The 25,600-nt window shown below is 39.2% G+C and overlaps 1 protein-coding gene across 1 annotated transcript in view; it reads right to left on the bottom strand.

Annotated features, from left to right (window-relative positions):
* smc2 (structural maintenance of chromosomes 2) overlaps nt 1–25,600 on the bottom strand; it is a 51,459-nt gene that overhangs the window by 19,873 nt on the left and 5,986 nt on the right. Inside the window, exons 4-14 of the mRNA XM_043716076.1 lie at nt 24,895–24,933; nt 24,049–24,159; nt 18,249–18,293; nt 16,128–16,361; nt 15,556–15,705; nt 15,199–15,432; nt 11,241–11,400; nt 7,749–7,866; nt 6,467–6,605; nt 6,177–6,296; nt 5,082–5,286 (exon numbers count right to left, since the gene is read on the bottom strand). Of these exons, the coding sequence (XP_043572011.1) occupies nt 5,082–5,286; nt 6,177–6,296; nt 6,467–6,605; nt 7,749–7,866; nt 11,241–11,400; nt 15,199–15,432; nt 15,556–15,705; nt 16,128–16,361; nt 18,249–18,293; nt 24,049–24,159; nt 24,895–24,933 (1,555 nt within the window). The remainder of the gene's footprint in view (nt 1–5,081; nt 5,287–6,176; nt 6,297–6,466; nt 6,606–7,748; nt 7,867–11,240; nt 11,401–15,198; nt 15,433–15,555; nt 15,706–16,127; nt 16,362–18,248; nt 18,294–24,048; nt 24,160–24,894; nt 24,934–25,600) is intronic.

Here is a 25,600-nt window from a genome sequence, read left to right as displayed (position 1 = left end):
TCTACACAGTACATTAGTAAATACCCAGATATATCCTGATCCAATTGATATTTAATAACCCTAGAAAGTGAGTTTGCCAGGCATATGTAAACTACAAATATCTGGCTGATTGCTGGGCACTGTATTTGAAAATGTGGCTGTACACAGCTATCAAGTGGATTTTTACTGCACTATTCCTTTGGTTTCTGCAGAGAGACTGCGGTTATTCAATTCAATAACCAGTTTAAAACAAGTCTTGATGTGACTTGCAGCGGCAGTTGTGTGGGCAAATGCTTCGAAACTTATAAATTACTGATCATTTACTTGTACTTTAAATACATTTAAAAAACAACTGTGAAAGAGGATCTTAGACAGCACATTGGAAGGCAGCATATTCAAGAGATTTCAAGAGCTGCAATATAAAAGTGCTGAAGGATGGTTATGATGGTTCAGTTCTGTCTCCCTCAGATAAAGTATTTTGGTTTGTTTTTAATTACACCAACTTTACAGTTACCATAAATCTACTGTTTTGTGATGTGGGTAATCCAAGATGGAGGACAGAAAACATTGTGGCTGTTAGAGCTACTCCTTTTTTGAGCTATTTTATGTGCTGAGGTCGATTTCCTCGAATTCCAGGAGCAGCAATTACTGTTTTATAAGTTGTTGCATTGTTTGGAACTTTGGGGGAAAAAAGATCAAAACAATGGCACAAAGAAGGAAGACAAAGACAGTGACCATATGGTCAGACAAAGAAACCTATACGGCTATTTGACACAGCAGTGAATCTACATAGTTACTGCCTTTGTTGTACGAGTTCAACTATCTCTGGACATCGAAGTGCGTCTAGGAAAGGTTAACAACAGCAAAATTCACAGGTGACCTTGAAGGAACCTGTATGGAAGAGCTCACAGCACAGAACCAGATAAGTGCATAGTTTTTGAGTGTAACCTTGCTCTAAATCTACAATAGTGAGTAGTGGGGGTTCTTTCTTGATTATATATCTTTCATTGAGATCTGTCTCTTGATAAAATTTTAAAAATATAAACCATAAGTACTAAGTTAGCCTGGATCACTTTTTTTTTAAAGAGCAAAAAGGCAGTGCTATTTTCTGGGTCTATAGGTTGTGAAGGAACAAAGATGGGCTTTAGTAGAGTGAGATGTGGGAGTTTAAGGAGAGTTTCCATGTTACTGATGATTATGTCTGCAAGAAATGTTTTTGGTTGTGAATCCTATCAGATCAGTTGGAGTGACAGTTAGAGGCAATAATGAATTTTCAGGAGCAAGGGGGTGTGTTGGATGGCAGTTATAGAAAGAAAGAAAAATCACAGATACATTTTCCTGGAGGTAATCCATCCACCTGAGTGTATGAGACGCAGACAAAAAAATTGCAAATGTTGGAATCCAAAGAAGACAGGCAGGAGGCTGGAAGAACAAGACAAGCCAGGCAGCATCAGGAGGTGCAGAAATCGACATTTCGGGTGTAACCCTTTTTCAGGTCGAACAGTCAGGCCAGGCAGGAACAAAACAGACATCAAGGACTGAAACTAAATTGCATTTGTTTCGATGCAAGAGGCCTAATAGGGATTGCAGTTGAACTCAGGGCAAGGTGAGAATTATGAGACTGGGAGATTATAGTAATTACAGAGTCATGGCTCAGGAATGGACAGGATTGGCAGCTCGATGTTCCAGAATATAAATTATAGAAGAAGGATAGAAAGGGGGCAAGAGAGGTGAGGGAGTGACATTTTTGATAAGGGCTAAGCTTTACAGTTGTACTTAGGGGGTATATTCCTGAGAATACATCCAGGGAGGTTATTTGGGTGAAACTGAGAAATAAGAAAGGGATGATCACCATATTGGGATTGAATTATAGACCTCCCAATAGTCAGCAGGAAATTTTGAAACAAATTTGTAAGTTAGATCTCAATTATCTGAAAAATAATAGGGTGATTATGGTAGGGGATTTTAACTTTCCAAACATAGTCTGGGATTGCCATAGTTTTAAGGGTTTAGACGGAGAAGATTTTGATAAGGGTGTTCAAGAAAATTTTCTGATTCAGTATGTGGATTTACCTACGAGAAAAGGTACAAAACTTGACCTATTCTTGGGAAATAAGGCAGGGCAGGTAAAGGAGTTGAAAGTAGGAGAGCACTTTGGGGCTAGCAACCATAATTCTATTTGTTTTAAAATAACGATGGTAAAGGATAGACCAGAGTACTACAAGTTTTAAAAAATTGAAATTCTAAATTGGAGGAAAGCCAATTTGACGGTATTAGGCAAGACCTACCGGCAGCAGTGGCTCAGTGGTTAACACTGCAGCCTCACAGCGCCAGGGACCTGGGTTCGACTCCCGCCTTGGGCAACTGTCTATATGGAGTTTGCACATTTTCCCCGGGTCTGCGTGGGTTTCCTCCAGGTGCTCCGGTTTCCTCCCACAATCCAAAAGACATGCAGGTCAGGTGAATTGGGCATGCTAAATTGCCAAGTTAGGAGTAAATATAGGGTAGGAGAATGGGTCTGGGTGAGTTACTCTTCGGAGGGTTGGTGTGGACTTGTTGGGCAAAAGGGCTTGTTTCCATACTGTAGGGAATCTAATTTAAAACCTTTCAAACATTGACTGGGGGGGCAGATGCTGCAGGCAAAGGGATGGCCGAAACGTGGGAAGCCTTAAAAAAAAAAGAAGAGATAACGACAGTCCAGAGACAGTATATCCCTGTGAGGGTGATAGGCAAAGCTGGTAGGTGAATGGAATGTTGGATGACTAGAGAAATTAAGGAATTGGTTAAGAAAAAGGAAGCATTTGTCAGCTATAGACAGCAGAAATAGAGTGAATCCTTCAAAGAGTATAAAGGCAGTAGGAGTATACTTAAGAGGGAAATCAGGATGACAAAAAGAAGGCATGAGATAGCTTTGGCAAACAAGGTTAAAAAGGAGGATCCAAAGGGATTCTATAAATACATTAAAAGGACAAAAGGATAACTGGGGAGAGATTAGGGCCCCTCAAAGATCGGCAAGACAGCCTGTGTGTGGAGCCGCAGGAGATGGGGAGATACTAAATCAGTGTCCACTATGGAGAAGGACATGGAAGATATAGAATGTGGAGAAATAGATGGTGACATCTTGAAAAATGTCCATATTACAGAGGTAGTGGTGTTGGATGTCTTAAAACGCATAAAAGGTGGATAAATGCCCAGTACCTGATCAGGTGTACCCGAGAACTCTCTGGAAAGCTAGGGAAGTGATTGCTGAGCCCCTTACTGAGATAATTGAATCATTGATAGTTGCAGGTGAGGTGCCAGAAAACTGGAGGTTGGCTAACATGGTGCCACTATTTAAAGAAAGATGGTCAGGAAAAACCAGGGAACTGTCGACCGGTGAGCCAACGTCGGTGGTAGGCAAGTTGTTGGAGGGAATCTTGAGGGACAGGATTTACATGTATTTGGAAAGGCAAGGACTGATTAGGGGTAGTGAACATGGCTTGTGCATGGGACATGTCTCACTAACTGGATGGAGCTTTTATGAAGAAGTAACAAAGAGGATTGATGAGGGCAGAGTGGTGGACGTGATCTGTATGGACTTCAGTAAGGTGTTTGACAAGGTTCCTCATGGTAGACTGGTTAGCAAGGTTAGATCTCATACAGTACAGGGAGAACTAGCCACTTGGATAGAGAACTGGCTTGAAGGTAGAAGATAGAGGATGGTGGAGGGTTGCTTTTGAGACTGGGAGCCTGTGACCAGTGGTATCATTTATATAAATGATTTGGATGTGAACGTAGGAGGTATAGTCAGCAAATTTACAGATGACACCAAAACTGGACACATAGTGGACAGCGAAGGTTATCTCTGCACACAACAGGATCTTGATTAGATGGGCCGATGAGTGGCAGGTGGAGTTTAATTCAGATAAATGTGAGGTGCTGCGTTTTGGAAAGGCAAATCAGGGCAGGACTTATACATTTAAATGGGAAGGTCCTGGGGAGTATTGTTGAACAAAGACCTTGGGAGTGTAGGCTCATAGTTCCTTGAAAGTGGAGTCACAAGTGGATAGGATAGTGAAGCAGGCATTTTGTATGCTTTCCTTTATTAGTAAGAACATTGAGTACTGGGAGGTTATCTTGAGGCTGTACAGGACATTAGGTTAGGCCACTTTTGGAATAGTGCACGCAATTCTGGTCTCCTTGCCATCAGAAGAATGTTGTGAAACTTGAAAGGGTTCAGAAAAGATTTATAAAGGATGTTGCCAGGGTTGGAGGATTTGATGTGTAGGGATAGGCCGAATAGGCTGGGTTTGTTTTCCTTGGAGCATCAGAGGCTGAGGGGTGACCTTATAGAGGTTTATAAAATCATAAGGGCCATGGATAGAGTAAATAGACAAAGTCTTTTCCCTGGGCTCGGACAGTCCAGAATTAGAGGGCATATGTTTAGGGTGAGAAACTAAAAGATATAAAAAGGGATCTAAGGGGCAACTTTTCACACTGATGGTGGTGCATGTATGGAATAAGCTGCCAGAGGAAGTGGTGGAGGCTGGCACAATTGTGACATTTAAAAGGCATCTGGGTGTGTATAAGAATAAGGGTTTAGAGGTATACGGGCCAAGTACTGGCAAATGGGCTGATATTAGTTTAGGATATCTGGTCAGCATGGACACGTTGGACTGAAGGGTCTATTTCTGTGCTGTACAACTCTAGGACTCTACTGCTTGTAGTTAAGATTATTCATTGGTTTGCTGTTCAATGATTTTGACGAGAAGCACATAGCCCAATGTGATAAAATGATTAATTTAACAAAAGGGAAAATGGGAATTGTATTTTGTTTGATAAACAGAATGGTGATAGTTTGAGCATTATTTTACTGAACATAATTGTTTCATTGGTAATATTCAATAAGCCAGTTTGAGACTTCCAGTACAAGCTATTTTATGTAAGTACTGTGAAGTGAGAAAAGACAAGTTTTGTATTTGGTTCTGGAGAGTATAATGTACCAATTTGAGGTAATTTTAGTGTGGTTCTAGGATACTTATTTTTATGATGTGGTCCAGGAAGCAATGCAATGAACACAACAGCGTTTGAACAATCTGTCCCAAATAAATAAGAAAACTAACCTCCACTTAACGTTCCCTGCGGGTCAAAGGTATCTCCACCAATCGTGACGGTCTTCGTCATTATCCGAGGATCAAAAGTCACCTTCTTGGCATTATCCAAGCAGTCACATACTAACACGGACCCAAAAACATATTCCATTGCCTTCTTTAATTCATGCTCATATCCAACAAGTGACAAGGCTGTGTGCACATTATCCACACCCACCTGAAATAAAGAAACCAAAAAAAATTATAAATCAGCTGTAAGACAGGCAACATACTGGAGTTTGATATACAGTTGCACAGTCTACAGCACAGACATGCTCATCTAGTTTCCTTTAAATGCATTTGTGCTGTTCATCAACATACCTTGAATTATAAGATAATTCATGAAGAAAATAAATGATCAATGGATGTGTTACAAATCTTACATTTGCGATTTCTCGTCTCAGACTTCTCCAGTAATGGAATTGTTTTCTCTATTTCAAATTTATAGAACCAAACATCAATAGTGAAGATCCATTTCATGCTTTTTTTGGGGTGTTTTAGACCAACAATCTGGCATTTGAAGCACGTTCATCAAAACTCAGCTTCATTGGGGTAGTCATGTGGCTTGCATGGAAGATTCTCACATAGCAAAGATACAGCTCGACAACTCAATCTTAGATACAACGACAATCCAAAAATTAACTTCACAGCTTGCAAGCTGGATCCCCACACTTGGGTAAAACTCAAACAAACTGAAATGGAGAAGTCTCTGTCTTCAATTTCAGTATTTATGGAGAACAAGATCAAATGTCTCCAGGACGAGCTAATGCTCATTCCTCCACTATCACCTTTTATGCTATTTTTATTTTAAACTTGCTCACGGGAATTGCTGGGTCGAGGTGCATTTATTACCCATTCCAGATTCCCCTGGAAGTGGTGGTAGTGAGCTAGCTTTTGAACCTCTGCAATCCTTTAGTTTTTAAACCCAAACTAAGGTCTAGAGGTAGTTTAAACATTCGTATGTACCAATTCATTTCATAAAGCACACGCACACACAAAAAAAAGTGGACTGTATATGCAGGATCATTATTAGGTTCACAGTCCAAATTCTCAACATTCTGGGCTTACCAGATTTTTGGCTGTCTTAACAATACTTTCATTAATACATTTAGCAGAAATTTTGTTGAGTGGTATGATGGTGTATCTTCGTTTGAGCTCCCCTTTTTCTAAAAGTTTCTTGCCTGTTACCTAAACAAATAAACAGTGTGGAGTAAATCATTACAATAATTTTAAGAGCAACATTGGTCATGGAAGACTTAAAGAAAAGACATTAGCATGTAGGTGCAGCAATACGATAAAAATTTGTTTTAGGTTAGTTGGCTTGTGTTAATATAGTATTATCTGTGCTTTTCATTTACCTCAGTGTCCACCACGACATTATACAGACGACCTCCAGCAACCACTTCTAGAGCGGTTGCTGTGGAGACATCTTTCACAGAGAGAAGAGTGGCAACAAGACCTTTCACACGATTTGAGTCCCAATTTTTTTCAGGATCCCTAAAGTATTGAAAATTGATTTTTCAATTAGATTTTAAAAGTTTTTAGTTGAAACCCAATTCCTACAACTCTGATAAAATTTCTGCAAAGTAGCAAATGTAATTTAGTTAACCCAAACAGGTTAACCTACACGCTCCTACATTGTGACAAGGATATATGAAAAGTAATTAACAACATTGTGCAAATAAAGAAGGCACTCAATACTGTGCTACTGAACATTGTAAGTATGCAACTTCTCCTTGAAGCCTTTCCCTGCTTAGTTTTAGCAGCAAATACAGAATTGCAAAATAAGAATGGTATTTTATTTCAATCTGAGGAGGCTTCAGTCCAATGTATATCTAACAACTAACTTTGAAGTCTGTTCACATTTCGACAGCTGTGACAATCCATAACACAAAACAAGATCAATTCACTCCATGTCCCAAAGTTAATGGGGGCTTTATAAAAATTCCAGGATTCAGAGCTTTGCAAAAAGCTAATCAGTTCTTCTTTGGGTAACACCGTAAATTGCACCAGGTGTCTTGAAAGCTGTTGACTCGTTTCTCATATGTTATACATAAGCAGATAAATAGACTACTGAACAGGGAAAAAAATGATCTCCAATCAACATATAGTATATAATTTCTAGTGTATTTTAGAAGGCTGTTAAGTGATCTGTGGAATCAAATCTTACTACATGAAGAATTGAAACTCAACAAAACGTTTTAGAATTCTTTAATTCACTCATGAAATGTGGCATTGCTGGCTTCCCAGCATTTATTGCCAGTTTCTAGTTTCCCATGGGAAGGTGATGGTGATCTGTCTTCTTGAACCACCGTAGTCCATGTGTTGTAGGCAGACCACATGCCATTAGGGAGGGAATTCAGGATTTTGACCCAGAGACACACTGAGGTTTTGGCAATATATTTCCAAATCACAACAGTGAGTGCCTTGGAGGGGAACTTGGGAGTGGTGATGTATCTGCTAGAATATAGACTATCACAATGTTTTGACAAGCTATTGTTATGCAATTATAAATGTTAAAGTTAACAATCTGCACTTGCTTGTTCTACAGTTACCCACAATACTTAAGGTTTTTAAAAATTATGCCTGCAAGTGTTTTATTCATATGCATATTTAGGTTGACACATGGCACAAACTTACTTGTACTCAAAATTCAAACTAGGGAATTTTGCCATCAAAACTTCATAAGACTCTCTCAGTTTGTTAACCATCCGTGACAGTCCTTGGCGCTGGTGCAAAAGTTTCTCCTCTTTGCCATCTTTAGAGGAAATAATGTTAAAACACATAGTAACAGTAAATAATAAAACTCTAGTTTTTCTGTTCACACATTGTACAAACATTCAGATTAGGAGTTTGATTAAGTCATTTGGTCCCTCAAGCCTGCTCCAATATTCGATCATGGCTGATCTGATTGAGAACGCAATTTCAGTTTCCTGCTTATCACCAATACCCCTAGATTTTTGACTAATAAAGGAGTCGACCTACAAGTCTTCAAAACAGCCAGATGATTGTGCCTCTATCTTTCTGAAAAGAACTCCAGAAAACTCCTCATTTATAAACTGTCCCCTATTTTAGTTTATCCCACAAGAAGAAAGATCCCTTCAGCGTTCACCCGGACATGTCACCTCAGGATCCACCAAGCTTGATAAGACCAAAGAAAATTTAACCCTCCATACCAGAACCAATCCAGATCCTCTCTCTAAACCTGTCGCCTATTTTCTAAGGATCAGTATCCCTCTGCTCCCTGCCCATTCATGTATCTGTCGAGATACATCTTAAATGACACTATCATGCCCGCCTTTACCACCTCCACTGGCAACATGCTCCAGGCACTCACCACCCTTTGCGTAAACTTTAACTTTTCCCCTCTCACCTTGAACATGTGACCCCTAGTAATCGAAGGCCACCTTGTAATCTTCTGAACTCCAATGGATACAGGTCCAACCTTTCCACAGAAGATAAATCCCTTATCTCAGGCATCAGACAAGAGAAACTTACCTGAACTGCTTCTAATATAATTACATCCTTTTTTAGGAGACCAAAACCGTATCTTGTTGTTTCTCCGTACAACTGTACCACAACATGTCTTTTTATATTCCATTTGTTTTAAATTATTTGGAACAACAACATTCAATTTGCCTTCTTAATCATTTGTTACACTTGTATGTTAACCTTTTGTGATTCATCTACCAGGACACCCAGATTTCTTTGTACCATTGACTTCGACAATCTTTCCATTTAAATAACACGCTGCTTTCCCCATTTTATACTTCATCTGCGAAAACTATTTAATTAGTGAGCAAAAATCTATATCCCTTCACAACTTGCTTTCCTAGCCCATCTATTTTTAAATCTTTCAGCAAATTTAGCAACTTCCATTCAATCCTTTTATCTATGTCATTGATATAGATCATGTAAGAGTACACTCGTTCTTTCTTGCCAAGCTGAAAGCAACACATTTGTGCCACTTTCCTGTTAAATAAACGTTCTGTATCAATGCTAATATGTAGAGGAGGTAACAATGGCATTTTATTTTTATAGTAACCTTGGATTTGGCACTTGTCAGATGCCTTACATTCAACATATTAATTAGGAGTCCGATCCACCTTTTGACCACATCATTGCTGACCTCAATCAAACCTCAAATCTATATTCTTGCTTACCTCTGATATCTTTCACCCCTTGCTTTGCAAGAAGCTATGTAAAACTGATATACAAAATATTTAAGGACTCTAGAATCTCTTCCTAAAATGTGATGGAAGTAAAGTCTCATATTGCTCAGATGATGTTCGCCCAATCTGTTTTAAATGTGTAATCCCTGGTTTTTAAAACAGTGACCCCTAGATCCAGACTCCTCCTCAACTGGAAACATCTTTTCTGCATCTACCCTGTCAAGTTAGTTTCATTCAAATGATCTCTTTTCTAAACACTGCCTAGCTTGCCAGTCTAGCCTGTTTTTTAAGACAATCCACTCATTCCAGATATTAACCTGAAAAACCTTCTCTTGCTGTATTGAATGTAATTACATCTTCCCTTAAATAATGTAACCAATACTATCACAGTACTCCAGGTGCCGTATCACTACTGCCCTGTGCAACTCAAGTATATCCTCCCTACTTTGTATTCAATTTTCATGATAAATGATAGCTTTCCTAATTACATGTCATACTGCATACTAATGTTTTGTGATTCAAATCATGAAAAAAAAAATCCAGATCCCCATGCATTTCAGAGCTCTGCAACCTCTCACCATTTAGATAATGTGGTTCTTTTTTATTCTTGCTGCTAAAATAAACAATTTCACCCCAGTACACTCAATTTGCTACATCTTTGCCCACTCACCTCATCTTTCCGTATTTTCCTTATGTCCTCTTCACAACTTACTTTCTTACTTTTGTGTCTACAGCAAATTTGCTAAATATAAGTCATTCAAACAAAGTTTAAACAGTTAAGCGCCAAGCACTGATCCCTGTTTTTTTGGGGGGGGGGGCAATACTGCATGTCATATCTTGTCAGCATGAAAAAGATCCATTTCAATCTACTATTCATGCCAATATACTACCCCCACACCACAACCCTTTATTTTACTCAATAACTTTTGAGGTGGCACACTCAATAGTTCATTTTACCTGCAACAGGAGTTACCACCTCAAAAGAACTCTCAATAGATTGGTCAAACATGACTTCCTTATCACAAACCATGTTAACTCTGGCTGGTTATGTTCAGCTGATCTAAGTGCCCTGCTATAACCACTTTAATAACAGCTAACATTTTTCATTCATCTATAGGAGAGCCTGTTTGATAATCCCACCCATGTCATTGATTCTTATCCGGACCTCAGCCACTAGATCCTCCTTCTCCCAATTCAAATTCCTCTCCAACCCGAGCACTGGGCAGGTAACAGAATCTTCTGGACTCATGCTCACAGCTGCAGAGAATTATGTCTATCTTTTTACTATACTGTCCACTACCATCACTATGCTGTTATTTAATCCTCCACTTGAATTGGTTCCTATACTACAGCGCCATGGCTAGTTTGCTCATCTACACTGCAAACCCCACTTAAATTCATAAAAACTACAAAAACCTCAAACCTGTTTGACAACTGCTACCTTCTCCATTCCCTTCTCTGCTTCATCCTCCTCCTGTCATCGATCACAATGCAAAAATCACTGATTACTCATCACACAACTCATTTCATATTTATTATAAATTACAAAAATCAGTTGGAGGCTACTTGTGACTCAAACAAACTGCAATCCAATGGAATACAGGCATTGCCCACTTTGCAAAAGTTTGCTTTTATGAACGACCTACATTGGTACCGGTTTTCGCTAACTGAAAGAAATCCAGAAAGGATTTTCACCTTTACAAAAAAAGCAAAAATGTTCCCATATAAATTAATGCTTCTTCGCTTTATGCCATTTTGGCTACCAACAGTTCCATAGGAACGCTTTACTTTCAGATAGCTGGGGGTGGGGGGAGATGCCTGTATACATTTTAATACTGCCAACATGATCGCTCATAAAAGATTAAATAATAAAAATGAGAAATTATCACAAGCATTATTCATCTGAAACATGATTAGTCAAAGGTTAAACTGTACTATTACTTTCAAAAAGTTTGCGAACCTTCATAATTCAGTTTCCGCATTTCTGTTTCTAGCTTCTCTCTGCTCTTTTTAACAGCTTCAAAATCATCCTGGTTTTTCTTGTAACTACTGTCCATCTTTTTCATTTCTGATTGTTTGGCCTTCAATTCTTGCTGGGCATATTTCAATTTCATCTGAGCCTACAGTACAAGAGCAAAATACCCGAAAATTTAATTTTAGATTTTTTTTCATTAAAATTAAATTGGTAACATTTACAAATTTATGGTACAGCAAAGTCAACTTAGAACCATTTTAGAATTATTGACAAGCTATGTATAGATTTACATCAAATTATAAACCTCTGTTTTGCACTTGTGTCAGGCTAAGTAATTTAGTATGAAAAAATCAAAAACAGACAACATTTCTGACTTTGTCCACAAGACCAAGTCTGCTCCACCATTTAAACATGGCTGATACATTTCTCAACCCCATTCTCCTGCCTTTTCCCTATATCCCCATACCAATCAAGAATGTATCTACCGCTGCCTTAAATACATTCAATGACTTGACCTCCAGTCTTCTAAAGCCATGAGCTCCACAGATTCACAACCCTCCAGCTGAAGAAATTTCTCATCTCATTATTAATGCCACCTTTACTCTGAGGGTCTGCACCCAGGTCCTACACTCTCCCTATTAGTGGAAATATCTTTTTCACACCATTTGATCCACGCGTTTCAGTGTTCCATATGTTTCGAGGAGATTTTCCCCCGCTCATCCTTCTGTCAAGTACAGACCCAGAATCCTCAACTGTTTCTCATAGGACAAGTCTTTCACCCCCAGCATCAGTGTTGTGAACCTCCTCTGTATCCCCTCCAACACCAGCAAATCTTTCCATAGATACAGGGAGTAAAGCTGCTCACAGCATTTCAAATGAGGTCTGACCAGGGCGTTGTACTACCGGAGGCTGTACATGTCTGCTCTTGTATGCTAGCCATCTTGAAATGAATGTTAACACTGCAACTGCCTTCCTAACTTCCATCTGAACCTGCACATTAATATAAGAAATTAGGACTCCCAAGTCCCTTTTTGCTCAGATTTCCGAAGCCTTTCCCCACTTAAAAAATAGTCATTACCTCTGTTCTTCCTAACAAAGTGCACAACCTCATACTTTCCCATATTGTATTCCTTCTGCTGCATTTTTGCCCACTCTCCTAACTTGTTCAAGTTCTTCTGCAGCCTGCTCAAAATTACTTTTTAAAAACTGAACCCCTATGTAGCCAGCAACTTCAAGAAACTCTTTCCAGTCATGTTTGTTTCACATCTCAGCGTTAGTAGATTAGATTAGATTACTTACAGTGTGGAAACAAGCCCTTCGGCCCAACAAGGCCACACCGACCCGCCGAAGCGCAACCTGCCCAAACCCATTCCCCTACATTTACCCCTTCACATAATGCTACGTGCAATTTAGCCTGGCCAATTTACCTAACCTGCACATTTTTGGATTGTGGGAGGAAACTGGAGCACCCGGAGGAAACCCACACAGACACGGGGAGAATGTGCAAACTCCACACAGAGAGTCGCCTGAGGCGGGAATTGAACCTGGGTCTCTGGTGCTGTGAGGCAGCAGTGCTAGCCACTGTGCCACCTTGCCACCCATGCTACCAAAAGAATACTAAAATATTGATGTAACAGCAAACAATTGTAGTCCTTTGTGAGGATTATCAAATTTTTATTTGGACTATGTTTTCAACGCATCTTTTCATTCTATATTTAGGAGTTAACTTTTATTTGACATAACTGACAGATGAACCTTGATTATCCAAAGGACATGGGCGGGGAATATTTTGTTCAGTTAATCGAATGCCGGACAACACAGTTTAGCCAAGCATCAGGACCATGCGATCTTGCCGGACAATCCGAAATTCAGATAATCAAATGCCAGATAATCGAAGTTCCTCTGTATTATTAGAATAAAAACTTGTATTTTTATAGCACCAACTAGCATAGTAAAAGATCCCAAAGCAAATCACAAGTTTTATGTGACTTGAGCCACATTAACAGATATTAGAGTTGGATCAAGAGATAAGCTTTAAGGAGCATCTTTCAAAAAAAAAGGGGGAAAAAAGAAAGACAGGCTGTGGTTTACAGAATTTAAGGACCCATGGCAGCTGTAAGCACAGCTGCCAGTGGTGGAGAAACCAGAACTGGGGGGGTGGGGGATGATGCACAAAACAAAACAGAATATGACTACCTCAGATATTTATCTGGAATTGGAAAAATTACTCAGTTTTGCTTCCAGTTTCCATTCTTCTGTCACTTCAACCTCTTCCCTTCCATTCCTTTGGTTTCACTTCTGGTTATGGGCTGTCCATCAATATCCATTGCAAGCCCATCAATTCCCAGTGTTGCTTTGACTACACTTCCTGATAAAGGGCTTTTGCCCGAAACGTCAATTCTCCTGCTCCTCAGATGGTGCCTGACCTGCTGTGCTTTTCCAGCGCCACACTCTTGACTCTAACCTCCAGCATCTGCAGTCCTCACTTTCTCCTCAGTGTTGCTTTGACTACACTTCCTGATAAAGGGCTTTTGCCCGAAACGTCAATTCTCCTGCTCCTCAGATGGTGCCTGACCTACTGTGCTTTTCCAGCGCCACACTCTTGACTAACCTCCGGCATCTGCAGTCCTCACTTTCTCCTACACTTCCTCACACCCTACTTCCTGATATCTGTCTGATAATGACATCTTTCACAGGGGTGCCTCTGACACCTCTTCTTTTTTTTGTCAGTCAAGAACCGCCACTATCGTCGACAAGGCACTCCGTCACGTCTGATCCATTTCCCACAGTTTAGCCCTGAAATTCTCCACCATTCCAGAACAGCAATAAGATTTCCTCATCTTTGCCTTCTATCTCACCAGTCTACGCATTCAGATGATCATCTTTTGCCATTTTTGGCCTAATCTCTTTCCCTCCTTCCAGAAGGAAAAATTCCCGTTGTCCTTCTTTTCTACCCAACTAGACTCCACATTCTAAAAGATTTAACAGGGTCCCGCTCTACCCACAGGAGTGACCTTGCCATTAGAGTAAACCATCTTGCTCCTGTACTAAAATATCTGTCTTGGGCCTGCAAAGCATTCCAACAAAGCTCAATGCAACCTGGAAGCACAACTATGCATTTTCACTGAGGTACTTTAAGTCCTCTAGAATTCACCAACAACTTCAAAGCATAATCTACGTCCTCAATTTTCACTAGAAATCCACACACTTGGCTGTGTCTTGTTTGCATCCTGTTGAATTTGTTTTCAGCAGAACACGATTTCTCCATTTCACACCTACCATTTACACAAAATTTATAATCTTAATTTCTCCTTTACAACCATTAGAACTGTATTTTGCTCTGGGCATTCTCTCCATCTGTTCCACTCATCCCCTGTCAACAGCAGAAAAACCAATTTCAATTTCATATCAGACTGAAAACATTAGCTCTTTCTCGCTCTCTCCACCGATGCTGCCAGACCTGCTAGGTTTCTCCAGCATTTTGTGGTTTTATCTCAGAGGAAATTACCAATGTAAGGAAAGTCAAAGTATTGAAGAAGTTTAAAAAAAAAATGAGAATTTTCAATAGATAAAAAAACATCAATATTAGCTGAGCATTCTATTTTAATTTCAAATACCGTATTTCATTTTTATTCACTGCCACCACATCCTTCAATGGAATCACTACACATTTTAAGAGATCATTCTAGCGACTTAAAAAGTACTACCATGCAATTTTTAGTAAACTTGGACCGGAATATCTAAGTTTTTATCTTGTGACTTCAGTAGATTCACTGTGACATAATAACTTGTGCTGAGAAGCAGAGCAAAACTCTGAAAAAACAAGTTCTCAACAACTGTACTTCAAGCTCCATATTTACATGATCCATTAATTATCTACTGCTGAATTAATGAAAACTCTTCAAGTTAAAAGCAATCACGAAGTATAGTATGGTTTACAAACCTGCTTGGCTTCTGTTTCTGCCCTGCTTATATCATTTTTGCAAGCCATCATCTGACCAGCAAGTGTGGCTGCCTCACCATCATCATTGCTGGAGAGACCAGCAGAAACTGCATTGAAGTGCTGCTGAGCAGCTTCCAGAGTCTTGTTATCTTTCTGACTAGTTTCCTGTAGAGCATTCAGTTCATCAGATATCTTTTTCAATTCTTTTTCCTTAGCTGCAACAGCATTACCATCCTGGAGAGACAAAGGTAGCAATAAGCAAAATAAAGGGGTAAAACCAGATACCTACATAAAATCAAAGTAATTTCAAACATTCTAATCCACTAACCACCAAGTTTATTTTGACAAATGCCTTACCTCCTCCATACTTTTAATGAGCGCTTTCAATTTCTTTTCTTCCGCTTTGAGGTTGTCTTTCTTAGAATCATATGTACTTTGCACTTTGGCATCCATACGATGAGCATGAGCAACTGCCTGTTCCAGGGACTGAAGCACTCCACCAACTTGCTGCAAGACAAATGCCAATTTCAATGTTTCTTTCAAGTGAAAAAAGCAAAGAGCAGAGACATCATTCAAAATAAAGCTAATTAGTCAAGGAAAATAAAAGGAAATAATTTGGAGAAAATGACTGTAATCTAGATAGGAGATGAGGAACACATGGAGGATACATGCTCCTTGTGACTGGAACATAGCAGAACATGTCTGTATTTAATACTTCTGTTTCAGTCAGTAAACCAAAAACATAAAAACTGAGTTTTTATATCAGGTCACACACAGTCATCAAGAACCTTATAATTGTGGCATACAATTTTCAAACTGAACTGGTCAGGTGAACAAGCAAAATGCATGTACCATTTATCACTGGAATAAACACTTAACAGCAACATTAAATCAGAATGAACATTCAGGTGGTTGCAACTAGTATGTACCTCATCTCGGATTTTTTCCAACTCAGCCACTTCTTTGTTGATCTCCTTCACTTTCTTTTCACAATCAGAATTTGTTTCTTGAAGTTTAGTGATACTGTCTTGCATAGACTTTAGATCTTCAGCAGAGCGCAACTTGGTCTCCTCTGCACAAACAAATTGGTATGCAACGTACAGACGGGTAAGATGCTCAATCTCACGTGTTATTTTCTGGAATTCCAAATATGAGGATCTTTCCTACCAATAAAATGAAATTGTACATTTGTAATGTATTAAGAATGGCAAATTTTTGAATTAAAATATCAAGTCAAATGACTTAATCCAGTGACCTACAGAAAACCCAACTGGCAAGCTTTACCACACCTTTAAAGATTTTAAAATTGGTTGAAATATTACATTTACAGATACAACTCTGCAGCTCATATCTGTTCTAAAATCCCATCAACCCTTGTGCTCCCGGTCCTGTACTTACTCTCCCAATTTTAACATCTCACCTCAGCTTTCAAATCCACCCGAGCCTTGCTCCTCGCTATATCTCCCTCTTCTAGCCCTAATCTTCCAAGATCATCAATTCCTCCAATTTTAGCATTTTGAGCATCTCCATTTTTATTGCTGAACCAGTGCTGACCATACATTCCCATGCTTCACACTTTGGAATTCTTCCTGAACATTTGACCTCTTGCTCCTCATTGTCTACTTCTTTAACACACAACTTTTTCACAAACCTTTAACCACAATTATACTTGTGAAATACTTTGAAAAAATTTGCTACATTAAAAAAAGGTAGCAAAGCTTATGTTTTATAGAGAAGCTATGGATTAAAAAAAAAATTCAATTCCAGCATTTAAAGCCAGTCAGATACTAGTAACTGTCTGAAGAGAACTCATCAAATTAGACAATCTCATCAGAACTTTCTCCCTGCCTCAATCTTCTCTTCACAGATTTTGCCAGATCTGCCAATGAAATTTCTTCAGCACTTTATTTCAGATTTCCAGCATCTGCAGTATTTCACTTTTATTATAATCTTCTCTCATACTTTGAGGACAGTTGTATTGACAGTGACTGGCTTCCAGTACTTTGTTCTGCAAATAAATATTTTCAAGAAAGCCTTAGTGCTAGCATGCTAGTCAACAGAAGTCATCACAGCAGCACTCAACCCAGTAACTTTCTCATGGATGTCAAGACAACGTGTTAAAAAGCCATCACCAGCAACAGCACTAACTAATTCTTCACTTTATAACCAGGTGTACCAATTCCTAACTGTAGCATTCTTTTCACCATCACAGTAAAATTAAAGTAATTTAGCACTGGGGTTCATCTGGGAAATCACTCTACCTTAGAATCCTTATAGTGTGGAAGCAGGCCATTTGGCCCATCGGGTCCACAGGAACCTTCAAAGGGAATCCCACCCAGGCCTATCCCCGCAACCCTGCATTTCCCATGGTTAATTCACCTAGCCTGCACATCCTGGACACTATAGGCAATTTAGCATCACTAATGCACCAAACCTGCACATCATTGGAACGTGTGAAGAAACTGACGCACTCTGAGGAAACCCATGCAGACACGGGGAGAATGTGCAAACTCCACACAAACAAACAGCCATCTAAGGCTGGAATCGAACACCAGTCCTGGAGCTGGGAAGCAGCAATGCTAACCACTGAGTCATTATGCCGCACTGTACCTTGTACTACTTAACTACACATTCGGTGAATTAAGGGAGATTACAACGCAGAAGAGTTAAAAAAAAAGCCATGTAATAGCAAACACAAAAAAAAAACGTTTTAAAAAATTTTAAGCCTTATAAAGAAAGACTATGTAGATCTGCGGTTGAAAAGTAGTATTTATGTTTGGGGCTAAGATTTTCATTTCAATTGCAATCTACACAGTTGTAGTCAACGATAGGTTCCCTCAGTGAACAGTTTTGTAGGAAATGATGCAGATGGTCTCCTAAAAGGGAAAAATATCAAATTAAAGATGATCTTCCTTTTCTGCGTATTGAAGGAAATAGGAAGGAAATGCAGGAATTCAGGGTGGAGAATCACTGTTCTGAAATGCTATTTATGATTTCCAAATTATACCTAGTTTCCTCCCTTGGCATTACAGCAACCATTTAGTACATACCTCCTTCAGTTTCTGAAGTGTTGGAGTAATTTCCTCTTCAAGGATCTAATATACAAGAAAGTCCAGGAGAAATAAAATTAGAAGATTAAAGTACTTTTACTTTGTTCATGATTTAAAGTACATACAATTGAGCTGTGGTAAGAGTAAATAAGGAATACTTAAAAATATTTAGTTTGAGCATAGCACTTCAAAGACAATACAGAAATAATTTAATATTCCATGCAGTTTATAGCTCTAAGCAATACAGACAAAATTCTAGAATTGTTAACATTCACACTAATCGCCAAATACTGAACAGCTCAAAAATAAATGGAACAGCATTGTACAGACACTGTTGTTAAATGTACTCACTTTACCTTTCGTCTCTTACTGGAAATTGGTAAAGGTTTTCTTTCAAATTTACTTGTATTATCCAAGATCAAAAATGTTTAAATTATTTACACAACTGAAGATAATGTACCAACACAAGCATATTTCATTGCAGAAAACTCAAGAAAAATTATTCATTATGTGCATTTTAACAAAACTCCAACACCCTTAATGAACAATGAAAGATCAGTTGTTTTGAGCTGTTGGCTTTCTTTAAAGCGGCACAGTGGCTCAATGATTAGCCCTGCAGCCACACAGCGCCAGGGACCTTTGCTCGATTCCAGCCTCAGGCAACTGTCTGTGTGGAGTTTGCACATTCTCCCAGTGTATGCGTGGGTTTCCTGTGGGTGCTCCAGTTTCCTCCCACAGTCCAAAGATGTCCAGGTCAGGTGGATTGGCCATGCTAAATTGCCCATAGTGTCGGGTGCATTAGTCAGAGGGAAATGGGTCTGGGTGGGTTACTCTTCAGGGGGTCGGTGTGGACTTGTTGGGTCGAAGGGCCTGTATCCATATTGTGGGGAATCTAACCTAATCTATAACATATCAAGTGATGTGTGTTTCTTTTTGAGTGCACCATTTGAGAAAAATGTAATTGGACTGGATGGTAAAAGGCAATTTTGGAAGAGATGGGGAGCTGAGGGATAAAGTTCAACCTGAGAAGAATTCAGGGTAACGGTGTGCACGTACAAATAGAGCAGCATTGAATTCAAAAACTAAATTGAAGGACTGCTGGAAGCTCTCCTATTGGCAGTCACCAAATTAAAGTAACTTGTGATCTAACCATAAAGCCCACTAAACAAAGATTAGTACAATTCCAATAATATTGAAATTGTGCAACATTAATGATGAATGCGATTTTTGAGATTTGTAGCTCAGGTTGTAAGTTTGTTTGCTCAGCTGAAAGGTTTGTTTTCAGACATTTCATCACCATACTAGGTTTCAACATCAGTGAGCAGCTGGTGAAGTGCTGGTGTTATATCCCACTTTCTATTTACGGGCCTTGGTTTCTTAAGGTGGGCGACATCATTTCTGATTCTCCTTTTCTCAGAGGATGCTAGATGGGATGCAAATCGATGTGTTTATTGATGGAATTTGAGCTAGAATGCCAGGCCTCTACAAATTCCTGTGTGTGTCTGTTTAGCTTGTCCGACGATAGATTTGTTGGCCCAGTCAAGGTGGTGTCCTTCCATGTCTGTATGTAAAAATACAAGTGATAGTAGGTCACGTCTTTTGGTGGCTAGTTGCCATTTATGTATCCTGGTGGCTAGTTTTCTGCCTGTTTGTCCGGTGTAGTATTTGTTATAGTCCTTGCATGGTACTTTGTAAATGACATTAGTTTTGCTGGTTATTTGTACAAGTCCTTTAGGTTCATTAGCCGCTGTTTAAGTGTGTTGGTAGGTTCATAGACTACCATGATGACAAGGGGTCTGAGTAGTCTGGAAGTTATTTCAGCGATGTCTTTGATGTAAGGTAATATGGCTAGAGTTTTTGGATGCATTGTGTCTTCCTGTTTGGGTTTGTTGTTGAGGAATCGGCAGACTATATTTATTAGGTACCTGTTCTTTCTGAATATGTGCCAAAAGACTTTACATACTAACTCAACATACCATGAATGGACAGACGCACTAGAATAAGCCATTAGCATTAAACAGCTGCAAACGCAGAAAATGAAAAAACTAACTCTTCAGGAAAAATTGGACATGCTCACAAAAAAGAACAACACAGAGGCTTGGATAAAAACACCTATCAGACTGCCCACTAACAGATACGGAAAAACCGTCTTAGAAAGAGGATCAAACAAACAACCACACAGACGCAAACAAAAAAAAGACTTCATAACAGCATTAGAATCAACACTGAAGGACAATGGACTCAGGAGAAACTGAACAGACTATCTGACAGACAGTTGCACCAACACTAAACAGGAAAAAGGAAGGGAACACACTAAACAGACAGGATAGGAAAACCCTAGAAAGACTCAAAAAAGACAAAAACAGTGTAATCCTCCCTGCAGGCAAAGTACGCACAATCATTCTCAACAGAACAGAGTACATTGGAAAAATGGATACCGGCACTTACCAATAGGGGGCAATAGACCCAACCCCACAACTAGAAAAACATGTAAAATCCACATTGAAAAGGCTTCAGAAAATCAGGACAAATAAACAAGACAGACTTCTAAATAATGAAACTGGATGGATCCAACACACCCTGCTTCTATGGACTACCTAAAGTACACAAACCAAGGGACCCCCTCAGACCCATAGTCTCACTACCTGGAAGAGCAACATACAGACTAGCCAAGGAACTCCACAGAAAACTGAAATACCTAATAGAAGACTCATGCCACTCCATTCACTCCACCCAAGAATTCCTGAACACCAAAGACATCAAGATAGAAGAGGACAAAATGATGGTCTCCTTTGACATAACAGCACTGTTCACATAAATTAACATCAACCTGGCCAAAGAAACACTGACTGCACTACTAGAGGAACAAAGGACACAAGCACCATACAGCAGCAACATCATCAGCAAACCCAACAACCTCAATCTTAGTAGACTTGTGCCTCATCACCAACTTTACATTCAATAACAAGACCTACAAACAAATCAACAGAACACTCATGGGAGCACCAATATCAGGGTTCTGAACAGAAGTAGTAATACAGAGACTCAAATAGCCCTCCCAACTGTCCGCTACATGTATGACATCTTTCTCATCACAAAACAGACCAAATTAGAGGCAACCCACAACACCATCAATAATATCCTTACCTGACATATAATTCTCTAAAGAGGAGGAGAACAACAACAGACTCCCATTCCTAGATGTCACAGTAGAACAGTTAACGGAGAACTTCAAACCAGCGTCTACAGGAAAACACCACATATGGACCAAATACTGAACTACAGAAGCAATCATTCCAACACCCACAAAACAGAGCTGCATCAGGACATTATTACAATGAGCCACAACACACTGTTGCAAGCAGGAACTACAAACAGTATAAGAAAAATACCTATACAGCATATTCAGGAAGAACGGGTACCAAATAAACACAGTCTGCCGATTTCTCAACAACAAACCTAGACAAGTAGACCTAAAGCACCCAGAAACTCTAGCCACATTACCTTACATCAAAGACATCTCTGAAATGACTACCAGACTACTCAGACCCTTTGGCATCATGGTAGTCCACTAACCTACCAACATACTTAAAGAGCGGCTAATGAACCTAAAGGACCGTACAAACAGACAGCAAAATGAATGTCATTTAGAAAATATCATGCAAGAACTATAACAAACACTACAATCGGACAAACAGGCAGAAAACTAGCCACCAGGATACATGAACACCAACTAGCCACCAAAAGATGTAACCCACTATCACTAGTATCCTTACATGTAGGCGAAGGAGAACACCACTTTGACTGGGACAACAGATCCATTGTAGGATAAGCTAAACAGAGAAATGCATGGGATTTCCTAGAGGCGTGGCATTCTAGCCAGAATTCCATCAATAAACATATCGATTTGGACCCCATCTACCATCCTCTGAGAGAAAAAAAAAATCGCAAATGATGTCAGCCAGACTTAAGAAACCAAGACCCATAAATAGAAAGTAGGACATAACACCAGCGCTCCACTGGAGGCTCGCTGATGATGTTGCATAGTATGGTGATGAAACATTTGAAAACAAACCTTCCAGCTCAGTGAGAAACTTACAACCTGATTAACGATGAATACTAAGCAAGCACATGCAAGAAAATGCAATCTGGATTAGGGTATGCAAAACAGTAACTATGTTTCTTCATAAATGGCTCCATATAAGAAAAGAGCAATAAATTTTTTTGGTTAGCATCATTGGCTTACATGGCATTAATTCAGTTTGTGAACTGTTAAAAGAACAAAGAAAGGCTCTGTGCCCTTTTCCTAGTTTTGTTGCTACAAGACATGTGAGGCATCACAGGCTTCCTCAGGAGCCTTTTAAAATATCAATCCAGAGAATAGAAAAAATATTTCAAATGGACTTGAAGCTCTAGAATCCAAATAATCTACCACTTCCAACATGCCAAAAGCCAATGTAGAACTAATTTTTATATAGTAGCACAACCCACTGAATGAGAAAAGTTTGACTAAAAAAAAGAAACTCAAGGGACAGGTATTGAAGTTACAAAAACAATGACAACTCAGTGTCTTCTCCCAACCCTGTTTAAAACTGAACTAGAACTTTTTAAATCTCAATATTCTCCTGGGCCCTCTTATGAAGGCAGTGATCCTTGCTCGGCTAAATATGACCATATAACTATCAATGTTTCATCCAACACAGGGCCCCAGAGAATAACCAGTCATCTATTTTACAATAGGAGTGCGTACAAGTTTAATACTTCATCATGCACATCACATACACATGCAACACTCCCTCACACTTGAGACTTTACCATCGAATACTTTGCCTTTGTAATTTAGAGATGCTTGAGACAATTGTAGTCACCCATTTGGTCTCAGCTGAAGGCACAGGCTGAGAATCAAAGCATAATTTCTAACAATTATGGCTCAGAAACAGATTAGGATTCACACATTCAATTTTAATGAAGCCTTTTTACCACTTGGGGTGCAGGTTCATAGTTCCTTGAAGGTGGAGTCACAGGAAGACAAGGTGGTGATTGGTACATTTCCCTCCTTTGGTCATTGCATGGAGTAAATGAGTTGGGATGTCATGTTGCGGCTGTACTGTATAGGCTACTTTTGGAATACTGCATTCAGTTTCCGTCTCCCTCTTACTGGAAAGATGTTAAACTTGAAAGGATGCAGAAAAGATTTACAAGGATGTTGCCACAGTTTTAGCTATAAGGAGAAGCTGAATAGGCGAGGACTATCTTTCCTGGAACATCAGAAGCTGACAGACAACCTTATAGATGCTTATAGAATCATGAAGGGCATGGATCAGTAAATCGCCATGGTCGTTTCCCAGAGTAGGGGAGTCCAAAAATCAGTCAGCATAGGTTTAAGGAAAGTGGGGAAAGATTTAAAAGGGATGTAAGGGGCAACCATTGTCATGCCGAGGGTGGTGTGTATATGGAATGAACTGCCAGATAAAGTGGTGGAGATTGAAACAATTACAACATTTAAAAGGCATCTGGATATGTACATGAATAGGAAGGGTTTTCGACAAATAGGGTCCAAATGCTAACAATGGGACTAGATTAACTTAGGATATCTAGTTGGCATGGAGAATAGTAACAAAGGGTCTGTTTCCATGCTGTACAACTCTATGACTCCATAATTGTAAGTCAAGCTCAGTAACTTCTCACTGTCCTTCAATAATACACTTTGCAAATCAAAATAATTTACCAGCAACACCAGTGGAAAAGAAAAGTAATGACAAAGCAGGAAATTTTTTCCAGTGACATCAAACCAATTTACCGTATGAATTTCTTTCAACTTGGCCTCCTTTTTCTCAATTGTTTTCTCAGCCGCTAACTTTTTACACTCATACATTCTGGTCCCTGCAGCTTCCTCAATCAAAGATAGAATCTAAGGAGAAAGCATGAAGAATTAGGTGCTGCATTGTCTTGTTAACAGTCTATTTCAAATACTTAAAGCTGTGCACTATAATTTTTTTTTAAAAACCATTCCAAACCCAATGCATATATCAGATCTTCAACAACTTGTAAATCTGGAGGGTTGTGGTGTTTATGCCAGTTATCTGATAATGTATCCAACCTATAAAATGTTTTCCATGAAAGCATCTTTCTACAAAACTCCGATTCAAGCATCCTTGGCATGCGATGTAAAACCAACACATCTCTTCATGCATTGAAACTTGTCCAAGCTGAGAAATTGCTATTCTCTTCTGCATTTACAAAGATATGCCATTCTCACAAACTTGCAACCACTTCTATTCTGTTGAATGAGCAAACTGAACTTTTCATTCAATTGTTGTTTAAACAGATGTCCTCTTAAAAGTCTAAATGCTTAGTACTTGCTCCTTCAGTCATTTTCAGATGCAGATCTCTTCTATTTACAACCATGTCCCTCAACAATCTTTCATGGGCCTTAGAATGGAGATTCACAGCTAACAGACTACTCCTCCAAATAGCCTTCAGCTCTTTTTCAACTATGAAATACAAGGAGCAGAGAGTAGCTCTCAGGAACAACTTAACAGAATTTGAATATACAATTGCATAAATCAGCTCAGGTCAAAACAAGCAGTACATGAGTTTTCAATGATTCACAGTATCAGGTTTAAATGTAAACTAGAATAGTTACCTCTGGAGGCTTCATATTCAGAACTTTAGTGATGCGGCCCTAAAAGGACGAAACAAAAATTATGATTTTTAAGAACCAGTGATCATAATTCTATTAGTTTTAAAATAGTGATGAAATGGGATCTAAAAGTTCTAAATTGGAGGAAGGCCAATTTTGTCAGTATTAGGCAAGAAATTTCAAAAGTTGATTGGGGCAGATGTTTGCAGGTAAAGGGACAACTAGAAAATGGGAAGCCTTCAAAATTTGAGATAACAAGAGTCCAGAAAAAGTATATTGCTGTTAGGGTAAAGGGCAAAGAGAAATTGATGTTTTGGTCATGAAAAAGAAGGAACCATATGTCAGGTATAGACAGCATAGATCGAGTGAATCCCTTGAGGAGTATAAAGGCAGTAGGAGGCAAAAAGGGATCATGAGATAGTTTTGGCAAATAGGGTTAAGGAGAATCCAAAGGGAACCTAAAGACAAAAGGGAAACGAGGAAAAGAATAGGGCCCCTTAAAGATCAGCAAGGCTGCCTACATGTGGAATTGCAGGAGATGGGGACGATACTAAATGACTGATATTTTGAAGAAGATTTGTAGTTCAGGTTGTAAATTTACTTGCTGAACTGATGGATTTGTTCTCAGACGTTTCGTCACCATGCTAGGTAACATAATCTAGTGAAGCATTGGTGTTCTGTCCCGCTTGCTTCTTATGTGTCTTAGTTT

This window comes from Chiloscyllium plagiosum, chromosome 2 (genome assembly GCF_004010195.1).
Source record: "Chiloscyllium plagiosum isolate BGI_BamShark_2017 chromosome 2, ASM401019v2, whole genome shotgun sequence".
Lineage (NCBI taxonomy): Eukaryota > Metazoa > Chordata > Chondrichthyes > Orectolobiformes > Hemiscylliidae > Chiloscyllium > Chiloscyllium plagiosum.
Note: the sequence above shows the minus strand (reverse complement) of the source record. Positions and strands in the feature narration are given on the sequence as shown.